General features: G+C 39.0%; 1 protein-coding gene across 1 annotated transcript in view; it reads left to right on the top strand.

Moving 5' to 3' along the window:
• Positions 1-20,658: 20,658 nt before the first annotated feature.
• Positions 20,659-23,228, top strand: part of ANGPT1 (angiopoietin 1) — a 152,374-nt gene continuing 149,804 nt past the window's right edge. The window contains exon 1 of the mRNA XM_059865345.1: positions 20,659-21,416. Coding sequence (XP_059721328.1) covers positions 21,120-21,416 — 297 coding nt within the window. The 5' untranslated portion in view covers positions 20,659-21,119. The remainder of the gene's footprint in view (positions 21,417-23,228) is intronic.

Below are 23,228 nucleotides of genomic sequence, written 5' to 3'. Positions count from 1 at the left end.
GGAAAAATTTGCTATGGTGACTGAGGTCTCATCTAAAGTTTCCTATAGGGAACAGCTGTGCAGCATTCAAAAGTGCACACAGTCATCCTCAAATAGCTTACAAAAGATGGAGAGTTATCAATGTGCACCTGTGAGCAGTTGGCTCACACTGAATTCAGGTGTAATACTTTTTTTAAAAAATTATTTTCTTCTTCTTTTGATTTTTTTTAACAGTTGGCATTTGTTGAGAGAAGCAACCCTGGAAGACTGGCATGTTTTGTGATAGAACAAAGGAACTCTGCTGGAAAAACTCCCCAGGATTTCTGGAATAATCTGAAATCAGACAGCAGTGATTTTTCTGTTTTCTTGAAGTTCTTTTGAAAGACAGCAGGAAGATCCAAGGGACTGACCCTACCAGTAAAGAACTGAATTGAAGAAGAGCCTAGGAGGGCTGCAGAAGGAAGTATCAAAGACTGGCTGATGTAAGACAAGGTGTTATATTTTACACTTGAAATGTCTGTGTAGTAATGGTCAGTTAAAATTCTGACACTGATTGAAGCAAGTATTTATTAGGTTCCATGCTTTTAAGTACTTACTGAGCAATAACTGATGCTCACTTAATCATCTAAGAAAAATGAGGCCTTCAGCTTATACTAATGATTCATCCAAATGAGGGGTCCAAAAATGGTACAAATGCAATGATTGAAGAAAACACTGCTTTATTCTGTGGACAAAATCAATATTGCAGGCATGTTATACACAAAAGGGTTTTCTCTAAAAAATGCTTTGTTCTCATGCACTTGATTGTTTTCAGCTGCTGTAGTCAGAGAAGGCTGGCTGTAAAATTGCATTACAAAAATGCTGAAGATGTTGCACTCCACATTAATTTTATGATGAAAACCCAGAAATTTTAAAGGGTAAAATGAATGGGCTGTCAGTCTGAAAGCACAGGGAAAGCTAATCTAAAGTTGGATATAGTTGTGCAAGACAGTATTATGCCAGAAACTGTAATATTAGCACTGAAAGGAGAGCCACAGGCAGCAGAGGGTAAGGTGGTAAACTTCAGCCTTATGATAGGGAACTTATCCCCGCTAAGGGAGTTTGTGAACTAAATTCATAGGGAAAAAACCAACTGGAAAGGATTCAATTTGTAATTGGACCAGAGGAAAATGTATCCATTATGGGATTAGAGAGAGGTCGAGCTATGGCGTCGCCGTGCTGGTTCCCTCACTCCTCTGCTCCGCGTCCCTCTTACGATAACCTCAGAAGCTGGGGAAAGCTACAGGAGAGGGGTGGGAATTGTGCTCTTCTTTCATATAGGATAGTCTTCTTTCCCTGTGGTTGAGGCCAAATCAGAGGTAGATAGAATTTGTGTGTGGGTGTGGGTGTGAGGGGGAATAGCAATTTCCCAAATGTCTTTGGCTGTGTACATGTGAGAACTGATCCAGGATGATTTATCCCTCAGTGTGAGAGACCTTCTGAGAGTGATTGGGAATGAGAACTTGAAAGCATGAAGATAAAGAGGAGTAACATGGACTTTGATAATTATCACACTGTAGGGTTTTTGTCCCTTTGTGCTACTTGCTTAGCAGAAGTAAATATGTAAACAGCAGACATTTTTTATTATTATCTTTTCTGGTTTACCAGTGTTTGAAGGGCAGGTTCCTCATCCTGGTAAATCCACACATAATTCTAGATTTCTTGTGATATCCAGAATGTGAGAAGTCTTTTCTTTGTGCTGATACAGTACTTCTGGTCCTTAAAACGTCATTCTTGTCTGGACTGCTGCACAGAAAAATTTCTCTACTGAGTACAGCCCCCCAAATCCTCCTTTCTGGAGCCCTGGAGCAGCACCTGGTTTGAGAAGGACAGACATTGAAAGTCTGTGTTCCTATGAACAAGTTTAAAAATAAACTTCAAAATTGTCAGGTCTTTGTTTCAAGACCAAAAGCCTTTAAGCACTTAATGATGTGGAGACAGAAACTGCATGTAGCTATTGTGTCCTGCTCAAGTTCCTGCTAAGGCTTATATTATCCCATTAGCTGCACAGTAATGGCAAAGTTTTTTTCTGAAAGTATATATGTTATCTCTTCTAAATAGTTCTCCTTGGTTTACTAGAGAGTTTACTGTTTTCTTCTAAAAAGTAACATTGTGGAAACATGAAGAAAAATCCTCCTGATTATTTGCTTTCTTGAGGCCCTGGCAGAAAAGGCACAGAGTCCTTATTGCTGCTATAATCACAGAATGGCCAGAAGATCATAATAATGTGTCACAAGTAAATGTTTTTAGTGAGACATGAGGCTGGGGTCTGGTATATTTCTAAACTATATGTCAGGCCTTGAAAGTTTTCAATTAATTGACTTCAGGTTTAGTAAAGCGAAAATCTCCCTGGTAAGGGGTTATCACAAATGCACCAAGGCTCTGTAAGTCAGAAGAGCAATACTCACTCTGAGCACTTACATGTAGACCTCAAAGAGCTTTTAATCTCTGGATGCTTAACCAATTTGCAGCAGATATCTTAGCTAACAATTATGGCCTCCTTTAGCTCCAAAGTATTTGTGGGCAGACTGTAACTCTCTCAAACAATTCAGTCACTCAAAATTTTACACAAGTATCTTTTTAAGGCAGACTTTCAATCTGTATCAGTCCTTTAAAATAATTCACACATCAATTTATGCATTTATTTTCATAGCTATATTTATAACTAATCTAGTAAGCATTTAGCACTTGCTGTGTTATTTTAAAATGTAATGCACATACACAATACTATAACATTATTGGAAAATCTATTTATTATACTCTGTGCTGTTCATTAAAATAATGTTAATTGTGTAAAAAAATTCAATTTTTAATGTAATTATTTGAGATAATGCTATAGGTCTTTGATATTATATATTGAGATGTCCTTGTGACTGTTCCTGTTAGCAGTGGGAAGCCAGATATGTCTTCATTGACTATGCATACAATAGATCAATAGCAATTTAAACAAATATAAATAGTAAAATAAATTGTTCTTTATGTGAAAAAAATGTTTCTGCTCTCAGTGTATTAAATATTAGTTCTGGAATTCCAACACCAGGAATATCCTTCTTTTACTAAGAGCTTCAATAAAGACAGAAAACAAAAGAAAGCTGAACTGTTGGCTTCTAATGTAACTGCAAGCAGAAAAAACAGCATTTGCAGATGGTTCCAAACGAAGCAATTGCCTGCTCTAAAGTGGGTGCCAGCTCCTTGAGGATGCACAGCCTGCAGGTGTTACCAGGCAAACTGAGGGGCTGGGGGGACATGAGGGCTCTGCAGCTCCACTTGAGATTTGGTCCTCACTGAAGGCTGCTTTTGAAATGCATGTGAGAGAGAGGTGTTCAGTAAGGAGCTGCAGAAATCACAAGCAGCAGGCTATGCAAAGCCACAGGGATGCCAACAGAGATGCAAAACCAAAGCATTTATATCTTTACCTCCACTGTACATAGGTTTGTAACTATATATATATATAAAGCCATTATATATCATACCCTATTTTATTTAGATACATATGTTTGCATATGTATCTGTATATTTTTGAATATACTTATGTTTGCATAAATGACAGATACAGACACAAATATATATGTATAACCAGACTGTGTACTAGCTACTTCTCAGACCAAATGTGTTTGAAAGTATGTAATTAGAAAAGACAATTTTGATGTTTGTTTTTGGATGTTTTAAATAATACATATGGTACTTGCCTCCCTTTTCAAATAATGAAATTTCTGTGATGATCCAGGTACACAGTTCTACCTTCCTAACAGAGAAACCAAGAAACAAATAAACTATAGTGACTATAGTGAAAAAAGTAACTATAGTAACTATAGTGACATGCAATTAATCAAAGGTTTTTCTTTAGTAATTCAATCACTCATTTTACAAAATATCCCTCAATTTAATATAAGGGTGAAAATGAAAGTGGAATTATCATTGACCTTCTTTGTTTTGCTCAAGTAATTTCTCAGGGCTACTCTATATATTAATAGAGTTATTTCACAGAAGTCTATTTGTCTGTGGTCTTCTGACAGTGTTGCATTCAACACTGTAACTGTTAGAAAAACATGCAAATTGAAAGTTTACAATTTCAATATTTAAACACTTTATAAAATATTTCCTTCTTTTTTAGAAATTCCAGTTTTATAGAGAAGTTCAAGTAAAAATTTGGGTTTCCTATAAATAGTTTTCAGATAGCACTATTAAAGAATCAACTTTTTAAGTATGCTAGTATGTCAAACGTATGCTAGCATGTTGAACAATACATAATGTAGTCTGGCCTTCATAAAAATATAGATAGCAAGATATAATATGCAGTGCAAGGAGTTAATATATATATTTGTGATTTTCAAGACTTACCTTTAATGAGAAGAAGATACATTTTTAAAGCCATTATAAAACTTCTTTTGGTGTGACAGCTGTGTCCTACACACACAACGACCATGAGGGAATCCATTCTTGCAGTGTCATATACACTAGATCTATTTGACATAGATAATATTGAGGATTCAAGAAACCTTATAAAAATTAGGTGGAATTGAATAAAAATGTTACAAATATTTCCTTGTCTCCTTGGCAGTTTTTCTCTCTTTATTTCATATTTATGGTTTGGGACTTATAATAGCTTCCATTATTTCTTGAACTTCTAAAAGAGTAGATTGGTTCATGTTTGTCACATATGGGGAACTGTGCTATTTTAGACTGCGAGAAGTAAATACACCTTTAAATTATGATTATCTTCTAGTTCTGCTTTTAAAACTCTCTATATGCTGACTGTATCACTAAAGTTGAATAAATGCCCTGGGGTGGCTTCACCTTGCATCCTGTGTGCAGTTCTGGGCACCACACTGTAAGAAAGACATTAAACTCTTAGGGACCATCCAAAGGAGGGTAACAAAGATGATGGAGGGCAGTGAGGGGAAGCTCAGTGAGGAGCAGCTGAGGTCACTTGGTCTGTTCAGCCTGGAGAAGACTGAGGGAAGACTTCATTGCAGTTATAGCTTCCTCCTGAGGGGAAGAGGAGGGGCGGGTACCAATCTCTTTACTCTTGAGAGCAGGCACAAGTTTCAAGGAAATGGCAGGAGGCTCAGCATCTTCTATGATTCTATGATAAATGCACAGAACTAAGTGTCAGAAGAGCTGTAATCTACAATGTAGAAGTAGAGCTTCAGTCTTCCTTATGAGTCCTTCATACAAGCAAACTGTTGTTTACTTTCTCTTCTAAATTACGATGAAAGATTTGAAATCACCTATAATGCAACTGGACCTTTCATATGGTTCCCTACACTATTAAGAAACTGCTATTTTGGTACTCGGTATGCTTTACAGAGCAAATCATACTGGCATAGACTGATTCATACCCACACCCTTCAGACACACACTTCCCCTCTCACTTGTATTTGTGAAGCTTTTGGTGGTGCAAATTTACATTGGCACCAGCACCGTTGCTTACTTGAGCATTTCAGTTAGTATTAAAGCTACCTGCTCATAAATATCTAAATCGAATATACCCTGTTTCTGCTTTTGCTCTCAGCGACTAATTTTGTCTCATTTTGTACTTGACAGAAAATCTAAACCATTGTAGTCAAAAGATTTTTGAATCTTTATGCAAGTTACAAGAATAAAGAAGCCACAGCAGAATCCTGTACAAATGTGCATGAATGCTGCCACTATAAAACTGGAAGGACATTCAGAGTTCTCTGCTGCTGCTCAGCCTGAAGCAATCTGTCCATTGGGTTCAGTTCTTGTTCACAGACACCCTGCACCTTGTGTGCCTTCACTGGTGACCTGTGTAGGCATCTGGTGCCACAGAACTGGAGCTTGAGACCTTTCTTTCCTCAGGAAGGACTGATGTGTTCTTCACACACCACACACAGCAGTGTGGGCTCTGAGTTTTGAGCACTCTGAAATGCTAATGTCACTACACGGAGTTTAAGATTACACGTAGGTCAGCGTTGTGTGTAAAAGGGAGAATGACATTTCTCCAAGGACAGATAATATTATTTATAACAGATTTCTTGCACTTTTCAGTGATGGTATCAATTGTTTACAGCTGACTGAAACAAGCAGAATTAGTCTGATAAGAGATCGAGGCTTGGGTCCAAGCCCAGATCCTTTTACCAAGGCTGCAGTAGAGTCTGTTGTTGAGATTGTGCAGAGAGTTACTGAAAAAGTAGCATAAATATTTTTAGGCAAAATCCTTGTTCCATGGAAAAATTTTCATTAACTTTAATGACTTCAAGATTTCCCCCCTGCTGTGAAGCTGATTTATCATTTGTACAGGGCATTTTTAACAAAAAAGCCTTTACTAATGCCAGAAATATGACATTGCCTGGACTGAGTGAGAGGTTTAGGTTTTTTTTTTTTTCTTCATTTATGAAGAATATGTCTGTTAAGACAGCCTCTAATAATGAAATCACATTCTGGTATAATGATTAATTTCAACTTTCAGAAAATTTTCAGCTTTGAATATTGTGGAAGGAACAATAATTGAAATACTTTTAAAAATGAAGTATGAGTAGTGTGAAAATAATTGAAATGGAAAACTTTTACAGAATTTCACAGAATCACAGAATGTGTTGAGAAGAAAGGACCTTAAAGATCTTCTAGTTCTACCTGTCTTGCATTGTCAATGACACCTTCCACTAGACCAGGTTGCTGAAAGCCCCATCCAGCTGATCTTGTACAATTTCAGGGTCGGGACATCTGCAGCGTCTCTGTGCAAAACCACTTCAATCAGTAGTATCTCTCAGCTGGCAATTACAGGGAGAAAATATTAATGTGCTGCAAGCCAACGTGTAGGTTTCAGTGGCAACCTGAATCTCTATTCCTTTTTCTAACATTGTTTAGAAAACGAGAGAAAATTGGGGAAAATATGCAGCAAAAGAAAGATTCATTTCCTATGCACTCTGCAGGTATTAAAAGGATATATTTTTCCTAGTGATCTGCTAGTGATACTTGCAGCTGGTCAGCAATTGGCCCCGCGGGCCCTCGGCTGCACTCCCGACATTGACTGAAGCAAGGGTTAGGCCCGGACGGGACCTCTGCCCCCTTGCCCCGTGCCCAGGCCGGCCTGAGCCCCGCGCTCTCGCTCTTTTGCCGCTGTAGCTGCGTTTGCAGCGGCGGATGTTGTTAGCTGGGGTACAGAAGCTGCGGGCTCTGTGGAGCATCCCAGCCCGCTGCCAGCCAGCCCTTAGTGCCCAGAGGGGCGCGGGGCTGGGCCGCAGCGGCGCTGAGGGCCCCGCGCTGGGCCCGCTCGCACGGCCCCGCCTTCCCCGGCCGCAGTGCGCGGCGCGGCCGGCAGGGGGGGCGCGCGCTCCGCCCGGGAGCCGCGGGAGCCGCGAGCGAGCCTTATCAGCGGCTTATCAGCCTTGGGAGCTGCTCACGCCGTGGGAAAGAATCGCTTTGTCACTGTCCTAACATGTCTAAATAAAACAACAAACACCCCCACCTTCTTGGGTCGGGGTGTAACAGGAATTTCCAGCATCTATTTCAGGTCTCATGGGCAGTGGCTGAGGGAGCTGGGGGTGTTAATCTGGAGAAAAGAGATTCAAAGGGCGTCTTGTTGCTCTCTTCAACCACCTGAACGGAGGTTGTAGAGAGGTGGGGCCCAGTTTCTTCTCTCGGGTAACGAGAAATAGGATGAGAAGAAATCTTTTCATGTTGCACCAGTAGAGGTTTAGATGGGATGTTAGGTAAACTTTCTTCACTGAAAGCCTGTCAAGCCTTGGAACAGGCTGCCCGGGAAGTGGCCGAGTCACCCTCCCTGGATCTGTACAAAAGATGTGTGGGCAGAGCACTCAGGGACGCAGTTTAGCGGTGGACTTGACAATGTGGGGATAACTTTGTGTTCCTAGAGGGTTTTTTCCAACCTGAACGATTTGATGATTCAAATATATAGCAAATACATACTAGTGACAATGCTGTAGAGATCAAATTTCTGACAATCTAGACTTTGCTTGGCTCCAGTGACTGGGATTTCCTTTGGCTTGAAACATATTCCAAAAGCCTGTATAGATAAGTGCATGTGAACAGAAACGAATGGTTTTTGAAGTAGCCTCTCCAACAAGGATGGATATCCTAGAAGGGATTTAATTTTGAGGGGTTTTTTTCAAAAGTAAAATCTTAAATATACCTCCACTGCATCACTTAAATCTTACATGAACATGAAAGGTATTGCGTGAGTTTCTTGTTCAATTTTGTATCTGCTTAAATGCAGCATATCTACCTTTATCTTTTTTTAACTATTGAATGACTTTTTTTACTAGTAGTAGGATCTATGTGAGAGGTCCCATCATGGGTGATCTTTGTCCTTTTCTTTGGTTAGCAGTACAGCAAAATCACTCTTATTAAAGCAGTGCCTAAATATAGAGCAGTAGCATAAAGCTGAAGAGATAAACAATGGACTGCAGCTTTCTGTTATTGGATTTCTCTTTTTTTTGGATTCTAATAATGGTTTTCCCATCATAATCAATTTACCTCAAAACTTCTATGTTTATTGTTTAGAAAATAGTTAAGGTAGACTCTTGACAAAGCACTTTTTTTTTTCTTGGCCGAACTACCCACAAGCAGCATTTTCTCATTTCACTTTTCTTTTACCCTTTTGAAAATACAAAAAAAGGGCTGTACTAGTTTGCTATAAGATTCATCTGCATATAAAGATGCTGATGTGCACAGGCAACATTCTTCCAAAAACCCTCTTCTCTTATAAACCCCCACCAGGAGAAGTCTCTCACCAATGGGAGATTAGACATGAATCTCACCCCAACTTCCAGTGGCTTCCTGACCCCCAATTTCATCTAACACTTCTATTTTTTGCTCATCTGAGGAAATATTTATGTATATGAGAATGCACTAGTTGATTGTAACAGAACCTATCCCAAAATCACAGCCTAGTTATATTTCCTTTCCCCTGGTTGTTTCTTCCTCCTTTCTTAAGGCATGTTCCACATCATCAGAGTGTTGTTTAGGCTGGGGAATCATAATACTTGTCTCCTGCCTTTGTGACATATAAGTAGCCTTTACACAGAGCTTTAGACAAATAAGCAGGTTTTAAAGCGTAACAAACAAACAAAAATACCCAAACAAACAAACAAAAAAAGAAAACACAACCCAGTGAAAATAAAAACATTTATTATTTATTTATTTGCTTAAATACTTTTTAGAGAAATGTGCTTTCCATCTGGAATTAGAAACTTGTAAGGTACTTTCCATTTACACACAAGCAACCAGATTCTTTCCCTGAAAAAATGGTCTTTTTCTTTTGAGCTCCATTACATCTCCATCCATTGAAGATGTTTATCACCCATGATCTTTAGTAGATCAATTAGATATCTTGGGCAATGTTCATGCAACACATTAGTCAAATGGACCAAGATCTTGAAATTGTCATGAAATATTGTCAGTATGCAGAGGATGATTCAATTATTTGCAGCAGCCTGTGTTGCCAAGGCATTTTAAACCTTTTAGTAGAGGCAGCTTCAAACTTGCTGCTCAAGCACCTTGCGTCACTGTGGTTTGACTGAAAAGTGCCTCAGAGCAGATTGACAGCTGTCTGGATACCATATGGTTGGTTTACTGTAAATTATGTGGATCACAGTCTGAACTGAGTCTTTCACATTGTGTCTATAAAGAAGACTGCACTGTGAAGCTGAAATCTTCTCATCACTACTGATCTGTCTACTGAGTTCAAACATCCTTTGTTTCGTTTAATCTCTGATGCAACAGTGAATCCACTTCTCATCTTTGCATGATTCCTCAGCTAAATGTTTTAATCATGTACTAATTGAAAAAAGATCATAAAAAGTATTAGAGGGAAAGTTTATTTTCAGACTCTGTTAAGATTCTATAAGCAAATATTCCTGTGTTGCAGGTTTTAGATTCCCCCTTTCTTCTGAGGTCCTGCACTTTTAGGAATGCTATACTTTGTAGGACCTAATTCTGGTAAATGCTATGAAAAAGGCTGAGGAAAAAAAGTTTAGAAGTGTTTTTAAACACTTTTTAAAGTGTTGCAGAAAACAGAGAGAACTGGATAATCTTAGGTAATGATTTAATGAAAATAGTAACTATGATGATGTCCTGTTTCCTTCACATTTTTTTAATTGGGAGATTGCCTTGTTTTACAGTATTCAATATCACTTCTGCTCTGAGTAATATTTGCTTACGTTCCCATTCAAGTCTTCAGGACCTTCCTTATGCTGTTGAAAATAGAAAATCTTGCCTTGGTAGAATGAAAAGGGAAAGCACAAAACAACTTTCAAAACAGAAGTTTTTGATAGTGCCTGTTACAGAAATTTTGGAAGAGTGATGTGGTTTGTCTTTCTCTCATGAACAGCACAGGGTAGAGAAAGAGTTACCTCCTGATGTTTATACCTCACACACTGACAAGCCCCAGCAGAACATAAATGGTATGTGCAATTTATTTCAAAAAAGCAAGAAAAACAGTATGACAGCAACATAATAATGATATTACGACTTCCCCAGCATTCTTCAGTTCCCACAACTTTTTCTGCATGCTTCTACTGTACTAGACAAAACCTGACAGCCTCCCTGCCTCCAGAGGGGCACACAGAGAGTGCCTTCAGATGCACAGCCTTGCTTTGCATGTCCAACTACCTTATTTTAGGAATGGTGAGTTTATACTTGCTTATTGCCTGTGGCAGCATTGAAAGTGATGGTTCCATATTTATCAAAAAAAAAAAAAAATTTAAAATAGCAAATGAGCAATAGAGAACTTGCAGGAGCAGATAAATCAAGGGTGGAGTAGGCAGAGCCACATCAAATGTCACTGCACTCTGCACTTCACTCCTTATTAGTGGTTCCAGCCACTTATAGAGTGTCATGTTGGGTAGGGCATGAAGGGAACCTGAGTTCATGGCACTTCAGACTTGGATGTGTGTGTAGCTAGGGCAGATGAAAAATCTGTGTACAGGATATTTCTTTTATACACTTCAGAATCTAAAGAGCAAGATTGTACCATGCAAAAAAATTCAACAGAGCCTGGCTTGCTTTGCTCTGGCCTACATCTTCAAAGCTGTACTTAAAATTTTGATGGCTAAATTTGTCCTTATTTAGCCACTTGTTTTAAAATAATGATTTTCTATATAAACTATTTTTCTATATAAAAATATTATTGGCCAGATGATACTTTTTATAAAGTATAATAACAGTGTTGTATAAATTGCTGAAATGACTGAATACATGAAATTATATAAACAAGGGATATAAAGTACTTTACCAACAGTAAAACTTGGATACGCCTCCAGCTACTCTCCTGCTTACTGCATTTCTTCTCTGCCTCTTGCTCTCTTGTTCCAGCAGTTACAACTCAAATTAACTCAGTGTCACAAACCTGGGTCTTGCTCTGGGACCTCCCTGGTCATGCATGGCTGATAAATGTTCAGTGGGCATCTGCTGAGCACAGTGTCCAAACAGGAGAGGGATGGTCATCCTTTTAGAAGGAAAAGTGTGTATTTCCTCATGTCATGTCCCACCCATTCTTCATCATTTCACCAAGATAATTTTTACCTAATCCAAAGGATGGGGTTTAATTACTTCACAGGAAATATTCAGAGAAAGTTGCAGTTAGAAAACTCCACATTCTGAGTAAGAAGGTTGCATCAAGGATGCTAAAAATAGAAGAGTGGTTTTGACATTTGTTTTCTTCTAAGAATTATACATCTCAATGGCAAACCAGGGGACAAAACCCTAAACTACCAAGAGTGATCCCTTTCCAGGTCATGAGCCCAACACTCCCCAAGAGCCAAGGTTAATATTTATCTATGCCCTGTGGCAGTAATTTCGAAGGTGTTGATCTTGGGGATTAATTACTGCTTTAAACAGGCAGTTAACAGTTTAAACAACATTTTTATTGGCATACAGTAGTTAATGCCTATTAATGTGCTGATGGGTTTATGATGACCAAAGTGAATTAATAGTTCATCTTTAAGTTACATGCTCTTGGAGGCACTGGGTCATTTGAGAACTGTGGGTTAATGTATGTGAGATGTACAGTAAGTATTGTACACAGAGAATAAAATGTTCATTTTTAAATATTGTACTTCAAACCATTCTGTGTTCTATTCATATAATATGAGCTGAAATGAAGCTCTCAGGCTACTGGTGCTCCGGTGACCTGGTGCATAAGCACACATGTTCTTGGGGACACAGTCCAGGCTCTGGTGCTCATTTTTAGAGCTGGTTTTCCAAGGGATACAACAGAAGAAGAAGTGTTGCTGGGGTGTCACAGGTCCTACACTGTACTGTGTTCACAGAAGTGGCTGAAGAAGTGGCTGCAAATCTCATTATACTTATAAACATGTTTGGATTCAATACAGTTGCTACAGCATTTATATGACGAGTGGCATTAGAGGAAACCAAGGATATTTGTAATTCCATTATCTTCATTTTTATGGCTATAGTGATCGGGCATTTTGAGATTTTTAGTGTGAGGTAGAAGCATGGGATGTATATTCTGTGTGGCTTTGCCTGGTTTCTGCAGGGAACCACAATCCTACAACATCCTGTGGAGTGAGTTTTACACCCAACATTGGGCACGTGTGCCAGGGCAGGTTGTACAAAAGGGCTAGAAAGGATCTCTGAAGGAAAAGGTAGCATTCATTCCCTGTGCCTGCAGTGTGACACGGGGACACCTGCACTATGGGGCTGGTTAGAGATATGCAGTGCAACGCCTGTGCCTCGGTACTAGGAATACCCTAGTCCCCATGGATTCCTAGCTCTGTTTTCCAACTCTATTCAGAAATAATCTCTGAATCTATTAATGCCTTGAGTCTCGCAGGCCAATTAATCAGAGCCAATTTTTGCTGAATGTTTCTCCCACATAAAATTATGACATCTTGCTGTCTAAGTATAGGATGAGTGAATCCTATATTTCATCCAAGACGTGTGACACGTGGATGCAGGGAGGCTATTTAGCACGGTGCAGCTGGCGCGCCTTGCTGCTGCGATTCCACAGAAAGCTGCTCACAAACCATTGCTAGCCTCTTGCCTCACTGCTATTTATTTGTGTTGTCTGGCTTCTTGTTTCCTAATTAAAAATGACATGTACAGTTGGGAAGAAGCTGACTGGTCTCTTAAAATAATTTTGACCAATTGATTGAGGTTTCTAGTTAGTTAATGATGAATTTTGGTGCTATGGGGATGCTGCCAGAATGTCTCACAGAAAGCCAAGTCTCTGCCTCATATACACATATGGAATGTGAAACCAGAAGCTGTTTGCAAAAATAAGTAATAGGTGTGGGGAGGAAAGTACACTATAAAATATAAGATATATTTTATTTATAAATCACCTCCTTAAATAAGAAATGCTTGCAATTCCTAATTCAAAACTGTCTCTCTGTGCCTCTCCCTTTCCATGGCTGCACTGCTCTTTATTTACCTCTTATACCTCGGATTCCTGGTGGCTTATTCCTGCCTTTTTCTCTGCTATATCTGTCACCCAGTGCCCAAACTCTTAGCTGCTGGGAATGAGTGAATAAATAGAGTGAATGTAAGGAAGCTGCCGTGGTTTTAGGGACTGCAAGTGCCTAGATAGATTTAAGTCCGATATGGCAGTCTTGCTATCAAGTATACTTCCATCAGTATTTGACTTAATTCCTGAAAATGCACGTAGTAGTACAGATATATAATCTATGTAGGTCCTGTAGGAGAAAGAACTGAACATTCTGTCTCTTTTTCTGAGAAAACAGTAAGATTCTAAGGATATATGTTTTGCAAAATCATAGCCATGGTGAGCTTATATTTCCTATAGTTTCAACTGAAATGCAACTTTATGTTGGTATTCACCAGGTTTTAGAAGAATGTTGGCAGTGTTTTTGGGTTTGTTCCATTTACTGCATTTAAAGTGTTTCCTCTCAGCAGAGAATTCTGTAGCTTCCAAGCTAGGTTGCCTATGCTATAAATCTTGCAGGTGTCCGCGTCAAAAACATCAATACTGTTCATGTTCTGCTCTCTGCTTCCTTTCATATTATTTCTCTTCTCCAGAACAAGCACCAGTGAGGTGTTTCTGGATGCTGGAAAACTGGGCTTCTTGCATTGTGTAATATCATTACTATTGGCCTCTCCTTCTCCTGTTAGAGTCAAACTCTGGCCAGAAAGTTGAGCTAAGTTGGATGAATGCTGAAAGAACACATGGAGTTCAATGTTGCCATTCATGAAAAATAAGACAGGAATCCAAAAAGCTGCAAAATTGAGATTGCTCACTCTTGGGACTCAGTTTCTCATTTAAAATGAAATATGTTTTGGAAACATCATTGCATTTGTCACATTCTCCTTTTAAATAGACATCTAAAACAACTGTTTTAAAGTTGGACTCAAACAAGAATAGCAATCCAAACTCTTAAACCTGTTTTCCCAGTTTACAGCTAAATCAAATGATAGGTACTTCATCAACATAATTAACTATCAGCTTTTTGAAGGATGAGTTTCTTCCTTTTGACTGAATGCAGAAGATGTGTTATGATTGTTCTAGGAAAGTGATAATATCAGACTTTTCACAGAAACTTGTAAAATGAAGACTTGGTGCATTCTCTGCACCTTTTTTTGTCTTTGCCTCTTGGTGTATAGATTACATCTCTTCCAGGCCATTTTTTTTCCTAGTCCCTTTGATTTGCAGGCTTTTTTAAAAATGTGTGTAGAAGTTAATAAGAGCTCCACAAAATCTCAAGGGGAAAAATTGATGTTCATAACTTCTACCACAGCATTATATCCAATAAAATTCTATTCCTGTGGATTATTTTGTCTACATCTGTTTTAGGTAAAAAATTTAGGAAAATCAGTCTTAATCAGGAAAACCTATCTATGTTTGAAATAGTAGGTCTATATTCTTTCTAAATGTACTTAAAATACATTCATAGTATTTTAAGTACATTTAGATAGAATTTAACAATAGTTAAATTCTTGTAGGACTTAGATACTGAAAACTGACCTGGATTTATGTCCTCTTCAGTGTGAAGAAGGATGTTTTACATTTCAGTTTTAAACATGTCATAGAACAGAAAAGACTGAATTTTGCAGTTGGTGGCTCAGGGGGTCTTAAAAGTTGATGGGGAGTCTGGCTGGTCTGCCTCTAACAGCAGAAGAAAGCAGGCTATGAAGTCATGTCTTGCTATGAATATACAAACCCAAAAGGACCAGAGTCTGATTCCTGCCTCTCCCCATATCAGGCAATAGAAGGATTTATATTTGGGGCTCACCTCCAAATGCTCTGACCATCCTTGTCAGAGGCATCATCTCCCTCTTTGCTGCAATTGCTGCGATGAAAGATCTGAGTTATAGAGAGGCCTGTGAGGAATAGACTTTCTGATAGGACAGAAAGATTGAGGTCACAGGAGCATCCTGCTCAGGAAGGGTGGGCAGATCTCCTGTTTCTTCTATGGAAAATGTAAGAGATTTTGCAACCAATTTTTTGTCCCATGTCTCTTAACAATTATATATATGTAATTCTCCTTGGAAACAAGGCTTTTCAAGCACCTGAATCAGAATATTCATTTCCATTAGGGAAGAAGGCTGTAATCTTAAGAAGTTGAGTTAAAACTCCAAAGGAAAGATGTTAATTTCCTAGTCCATAGAGTCAGAAGAAACCTCAGTGGCTTTTTTGTTATTAATTATGCAACTTTTACCAGTATTTGGAATATTCTTTCTCATTTACACTTCACTAGGGGACTGCAATTATTCCTTTCTTAGACAAATCACACTATTGTGATTCCTGCTTTGTGACCTCAAGAACAGATACACGTGTAGCACTGCACTTGAGGAGCTGAAGGTAACACATCAATGGATTGCTGTTTGTCCCATGTATTTTCCCTGGAGAGCATTAAGACACAGACATAATTCACAGAATAAGTAAATTATTCAACCAAAATAGCACTGCTGATAAATAATTTCCAGCAAACTGCACTTTCAATTAATTTGCAACAAAATACACAGTCAGATGATCGGGCTGAAGTGCCTGTACGCATACAAAATACCTTTCTTTTAAAACTAGGCAGTTTTTTGGTTTTGTCTAGGCTTCAGAGGATAAGATCACTGTTGGTCTTTTCATCAGGCATTTTGATTAGGAGATGTATTTTTATCCTTTTGAAGCAGAAATATCATGCCCCCTGTGTTCCATTGCTGCGTAATGTATACTGTATCCTCTCTGATAGTGTGAGGGTTGGTCTTTGAAAATAACTCAAGCATCCAGAAGTTTTGAAAATAAGGGACAAAACTTAACCTAAACAGATAACAAGAGGATGCTTGTAACTTTCCCTTCTTCCCCAGGGAATGAGAGCAAATTCGAGAAGCAATCTATGTGCTTTGTCTCTACACGCATAAGCTCAAAGATTGCTTATGAATATAAGAACAACTTGATTTTCCCACATCATGAAAATAAGTTTTTAGGAAACATTTACCTCTCTCATCTGCCATCATACTGGAAAAAATCCAATAAACTTTCTGTATGAGACAAAATTCAGACAAGTAGTACAGCATAAACTGTAGCTCAGATGTTTCTGTAAACCACCACTTTCTAAAAGCTGCTTTTTACCACTCTGTTAATGCTCATAGCTGTTTACTTGTTCTCAGGTGTGAAATCAAAAGCTGGGAGACCTGGGCTGGGCTGCGGCGTGACTGAGCACCCATCACCATGTTCCTTTGAAGGAAGAATCTGGCAAGCAGCATGATGTGGGATCATGCTTTAAGTATGCTCATGTGAGTACACAAGCTTCAGTCCTGAGGAGAAATTTATCTGAGATGATTACTTGTTTGTTCCCTGGAGAGCAAGGAGAGAAAGCATGCAGGTATTGTGTGCTGTGAATAAGTGGGGCCACTCCACTGAAGTAACTGGAGAAGCATTAGCACATAAGTCAGAGGTGTGAGACTTAAGATCCCATTTTATTTGCTAGATTTTATATATGTAGAATGAGGTTCTTTGGAATGTGCTACACTAAGAATAAATATTTTTGTGCTCTACCATTGGTTTACTGAGAGAGAAAATCTTGCTCATTATAACTATATTCAGAAGCTACTCTGCACTGATTTCCCATACAGACCAAGGAAGCTGAGTTGGAGTAATTCCAAGTATTGTGTGTGACATGATGCAACCTTAGTGCAATAACACATATTTCAGCAGAAATGTAAAGAGAGAGAAATAGATTTTGTTTTCCCAGAATTTATAATTGAACTATGAGCATGCATATGTATTGGTAAAAGCCACTAAATTGCATTAATTCTAGATATGTAGGAACAAATATCACTTGAATGTAACCTTTATCTGGATGTTGAATTCTCATTTATTTTGCCTTGTAGGATTGAATACGTAGTGAGCTACAGTATTTTGCATAGCTACTAAATAAACAATGGGTTTGAGACTTTGCATGGCCTGGGAAGGAAGCCTCTGGATCCATCCCTTCCCTGTTACACAGAAGGAAAAGTTCAAGGAATACAAAACTAATAATTGTGATGGAGGAAGTGGTCTTAGGAAAATAAAGAACTTTTTAAACACATCCCTACTCAGTCTCTGGTTGAGCAACTGTGCAATCCTGGGCAAATCATTTAGATTTTATCTGTAGGATATAATGTAAGATCCAGCAGAAATATCTACAGTGACTTTGACTGAACTGTGAGAACTATTTTTTTCCTCACTTAAATTTTCAGCTCTTGCAAAGCTGGGACATGTCACATAGACCACATGGTACTGGAATAATAAACTGTACATTTATCAAATCAGGTATAAGACATCAAACCACTGAAAGTCTTGAGCAAGATTTTTGAAAAGAAGAGCGAAAAGAAAAGCAAAACTTATGACAAGAAAAACAAAACACTTTAATAGGAATAGGGAACTTTAGAAAACAAAACTTATCTTATTTCTGAATCTGTTGTCCTTAGATAAAATGGAATTCCTTATAAAACTGAAATGTGGAATTAAATGGAATAATCTGTAGATCTGGAGACAAGTTTTTTTTCAGTATTGGTTGTTACACTTCTGCCTGTGTATGCAGGGAACCATGAGTGTGTCAGGGAGGAGTGTAAACTGAACCTGGCCTGCTTGGTTCAGTGTGTTTATCAACACGGTTTCGCTGCGTGTTTGGGGAAACAGCAAGCTGACCTTGCTGGTCCCTGTGTTACAGGACTGGGAATGTCTGTGATTCTAGCTAGGGACCCTGGTGAATAGCTCCAACTCTGGGGTCAGCCAGAGCAGCCCTAGAGCTTGCTGAGTTTCTACATAGCCAACAGAGGTGCTGCCATTTCAAGGAGCCTTGAAAATATTTAAATGCATTCCATCGCAATTAACGAGTCCCTTTCTGTGCCTCCCAGTGGGCTAGAAAGGCTTCAAACTAGGAGTGACAGAATGGTTCCTGGGCTTCCAGCAGACTCCTGACATCCCTTCCTTGCCTGTGTGAGACCCCACGTGTTTGGACACACAACATGTCTCAGAGGCACTACTTCTGCAGCTGTGGACAGTGCATGGCTGGGGCACTGGATTCCCTTCAGTAAGGAAGCCTTAGTGCAGTGTGCTGGTAGGAGATGTTCTGGCTGCTGTGTGGCTCTGCCACATCACCCTGCTGTGACACCTGACAATTGCATATTGCCCCTGATCCATCCACTGGGGCCTGGGGCAGGGGGTCTGCAGGGCAGGTGCTGTGGTAGGGAACTAAGCCAGAGACCAACAAGCAAATGTCAAAGATGCCTGGTAACTCTGCATTGTTCTTTAAGGTCTTGATGGCTGTTATCCCTCAGGAAGAAGGGGACAGAAAGGGAAGGAGAAGCCACCTCAAGCCACCAGGAAGGGCCCATGTAACAGCAACAAAGTGAGCCAGCTCTTCTGTGAAATCCCCATCTGAAAAACATCAATTGTAAATTTGCAATCTCATTTTTCCACATTTGCATGTGAATAAATCTGATGCTTAAATGCTCTGCAGAAAATGAATGAGGCATTTGTGTAAATATGTGTTCATTTTTGAAAATATCCACTAAAAATCTAGAAAGCCTTTGTACACCCACCTTTGCTATCCCTCTTTCAGCTGCTCTGAGGCCCTTTCATAAAGTACTCTTTTTACTTACAAGAAAAGCATGTATTGTTGCCATGTTTGTGCTCTGGTATTTTTGCTTGGCCTCAGAGAGAATAGCTGCTTTTTTGCTAACCCTTCAGTTCAGTGTCTGATCTTACAGTTTTCTTCCTTTTTCATCTCTGCTCTTAGATGAGCAAATACCTCAGAAATACATTTCACAATAATTGCAAAGACAGTGCAAAAAACCACAGCAGCATTAGTTCTGTTGGTGATGGTGTGTTATGAGAAATCCTGTGTGCAAGGAAGAAAACAAACTAAGAAGATGGTTTTCAGAAGCAGAAAAACAAGTGCTAAGTTGGCCTGAACAGTTCAGAGGTAGAAAGATATTCTGATTCTGCTCAAAGCAACAGTAGCATTGATACTTTGCTTTTTGCTTTGTATTCTTCCCTTTTTTTTCTCTCTCTGTATATTGGATATATAAAAAATTTAGAGCAACATATGAATTTCTCTTTTTTTTTCTATTTTATTGTAGGGAATATTACCCATTGGTTCAAATGCAGTGATTTCTTTCCAGATGCAAGATGTTTTGCAGTTTGAGTAGGAATAACTTTCATGGGAACAGGACAGATGCCTGGCTAAGTATTCCAGGCAGTTCTTTTAGAATGACATGGTAGTTGTGATACAGGTCACAATTACACGAGCACTGAAGTTGTTTGCACTCAGTATTTGTGCAAGTAGGTCTCCTTGATGGTTTTTTAGTGATGCACTGTTGCTATTTAGAAGACTACTTACTTTCATGGGAAATATTGTGCAAAGTGCTCCACATTAGTTTTGGCTGATATTTATTTAACAACAACAGATATTAGTGCAGGAACTCAGATCCAAATTCCTCTCAATTTCATAAATATTCCAGTCCTGTTTGTAATCTGTACATTTTTTATTTGTCTCTAGCAAATACCAAAGGCATTATTTAAGATTCTTAAGCAATTACCACAGCCTTATTCTGAGGAAGCTGCCCCACGGGAAGTTTCCACATGTAACATAGGGTGCCTGTATAGCCCAAACAGACTTGCAAATTGGTGTTATGCCTGTGATAACTATGCAGTGGTACAGAAGATAATCTGGAATAGTTCAGTCACCCTCTCTCACTGGTTTTTAATTAATTACCTTCGTTTAGATACCAAACACAGAAAATTATTATCCTACTGACCTGCCTTTTACAATTACTATTTGGCAGCTCTGGTTTTAATATAAGGTGTAAAACAGCTCTCTGAAAGCTGTTAAAGAAACACAACTGTCTTAGAAAATTAGATAAACCTAGTGAGGGTTAAACTTAACTTTTGCTTCCTGCAAGTGTCATAAGCCCGACCTAGAATTCTTTAATAGATACAGTGCAGAGCAGAACTGAAAGTATTTTTAATTTCACTGCTTTGTATATTTACAGAGGGATTACAACAAACTTCTACACTTTATCTACATTTTAATAGGTCAGTGCGAACATATGAAGTGTATTAAGGTGGACTGACTGACTTATTAAACTGACGTGAATTCGCCCAAAGCCCCCAGCAGTTGTGTGCAGCAGGGGCTGGGCAGACATGCATGATTGAGGTCATGCATCCAGCCAGTTTGTAAGATGATCCCTCTGTACTGAGCCATCAGCCATCCTTAGCATAGGGGCGCACTCATACACGCATTCCTGTCAAGTCATCTTGTGAAAGGCTGCTTGCTTCCAGCTTGGCTTGAAAGTGCAACCTTAATAAAACTCACTGAAGCCTGAGAGAAAATAGCAGTTCTGCAGCAGATAGTGTAGGGGAAAGAGACTGGGATATGCATATGCAGCTGACTAAAGCAGGCTACATGCTGGACTGTAACAGAGAGGAAACAATAAATCTTAGCTACTATGCAATAAATATTCCCAATTTTAACTAAAGAAGCTATCCTCACAGTGAAATTTTAAAAAAAAAAAAACAACAAAACAGTTTATCCAAGCTTGATTGTTAAAGTGTGCTGCTCCGCTCCTTTTTCCAAAGACTTTGAGGGAAATTAAGAACAAATTTAAAGAAAGAGGAAGAAAAAGTTTTTCTTAAAGCAGGAAAGGAAAGTAATAATAACATGTCAGTTTTCTTTTCCTTTGCTTTCCTGGCAGTGATTCTTGCTCTTGTAGGCTGTACTAACCAGCGTCGAGGTCCAGAAGGCAGTGGGAGAAGATTTAACCGGGTTCAGCACGGGCAGTGCACCTACACTTTCATTCTGCCAGAACAGGACGGCAACTGTCGTGAAAGCACAACAGACCAGTACAACACAAATGCTCTTCAGAGAGATGCTCCTCACGTGGAACAGGATTTCTCTTCCCAGAAACTGCAACATCTGGAACATGTGATGGAAAATTACACTCAGTGGCTGCAAAAAGTAAGTGCTTCTTTTTTTGTTTCTCACTAAATGATTTCTTTGGGGGATGTTTATGCTGTTCAAAGTTTTCATTAGTTTCTGTAAGAACAGAACTAATAAGGATTGATACAGTTCCTGACTGTGTAGGAGAGAAATGTTTTAGCCAGAGTGCACCCTTCCTAGAGACATTGCAATTGGGAGCTGAATTTTCTTCACTTTACTGAAATATGTGACTTCTTAAGGCTTTTTTACAAGAAACTATGGATGCATGTGAGTCAGAGGACACAAAAATCCTCCAGGGACTCTACTGACAGAACTTACTAAGTTCTTATAATCTCTACTTGTAGTTCACAGATTCAGCTCAGATGTCATGCAGGATACCTGCTACTGTGACAGCAAAAGGGAGCATTTAAAAAAAAATCAGCATTTAAGGGCACTGGGTTAAGAATATCACTGTTCCTCCATAAACAGATCCTGTAATACTATTCTACCCGGCTGATTGCTTGAAAGAAACAGGAAAATATATAGGCATTCACCCTCCTAAAACTTCACAGTAAAAGTTTTTAACCATGTTGAACGCACTGGTCTTGACAGCCTGCTCCAATTTGTGTTTATATATGTGCATTCTTTCCTAGAAAGGGGAAAATGGGTTTCAAAGTGTAGCAGTAACTTAATAGAAGTAATTATTTTTATGAAGTTTGGGTCTGAAAGTCTTAAATATGTGAATAGTTTCACTCATATGAGCAGTCCCAGTCACTTTAGCATGATTACTCACGTGTGTAAAATTACGTCTTGCACAGATATTGTCCATACCTTGCTAAAGAAAGTGCTTTGGGATAGCTGATCAGTTAAAAAAAATAAACAGTCAGTGTATAGCTATTTGTGATAGTCCCATTCACATTTGGACATGGGAAAACTTGCACAATTGAGTGATGCAGCTAGTCATGTAATCTGGTACAAGAAAACTTCTGTATGTACCCACCCAAGAGATGCAGGATTTAACTCCAACACAAGTTCATACTAAGAATGAACATCAGTAAAAATCTAATGACCCCACTAGCTGGGCTGAACCTTCATATTAGCCTAATTGCTGCTAACCTATCTCATTCACAAGTTTTGTTTCATCCAGACAGTACATAAGACATAAATATGTTAAAAAGCATATATAGGTCCCCCATCCCACCCCCGCCCACCCCCCCCCCCCCCCCCCCCACTAGAATTTTTAAGGAGGATTTCCTAAGTTTTTGGTAAATTATTTGTTCTCTTGCACATCTGGCCATAGCAAGAGAGAAAAGATTCTGTGCAGAAAATATTACCAAGCATTTAATTTTCAGACTACTTCCCTCATTTTTTAATGTCTTGATCTGCCTTGGGGAATATAGGGCTGGAAATAAGCGGATGTTTTATGTAGAGGAAAATAAATTATTTTTCTGTGCCTTGGCAGGCTGAGACAAGCACTAAAAGGAGGAAAGTTGTTTTCTGTTTTTATACACATATGATTTTACTTGAGGAAATTGCCTGCTGAATCATGCTTCTAAGACTTAACTTATTCTGTGTCTGTCCACTAGAGACTGAACTAAGATCACAGTTTCACAGTGATCATGAGGAAATATGAGTCTCTGGAGTGTGAATGTCTGAGGGTTAGTCCTCTCACACTTTGGAGGGAAGTGATTAAACAGGTAGGAAGCCCAGAGAAAGGGGTTTATATTAGGACTGTTTTCTTCTGCAATGATTGTAAAACTGGCTGAGGGCAGAACTATTCCCCTCCTCCTTTCCCTCCCAGCCCCCAGTGTCCTGCTCCCAGGGGTTAGCATAAAACTGGGATTATGCATG

This window comes from Haemorhous mexicanus, chromosome 1, assembly GCF_027477595.1.
Source record: "Haemorhous mexicanus isolate bHaeMex1 chromosome 1, bHaeMex1.pri, whole genome shotgun sequence".
Lineage (NCBI taxonomy): Eukaryota > Metazoa > Chordata > Aves > Passeriformes > Fringillidae > Haemorhous > Haemorhous mexicanus.
This window is presented reverse-complemented; position numbering and strand designations above follow the sequence as displayed.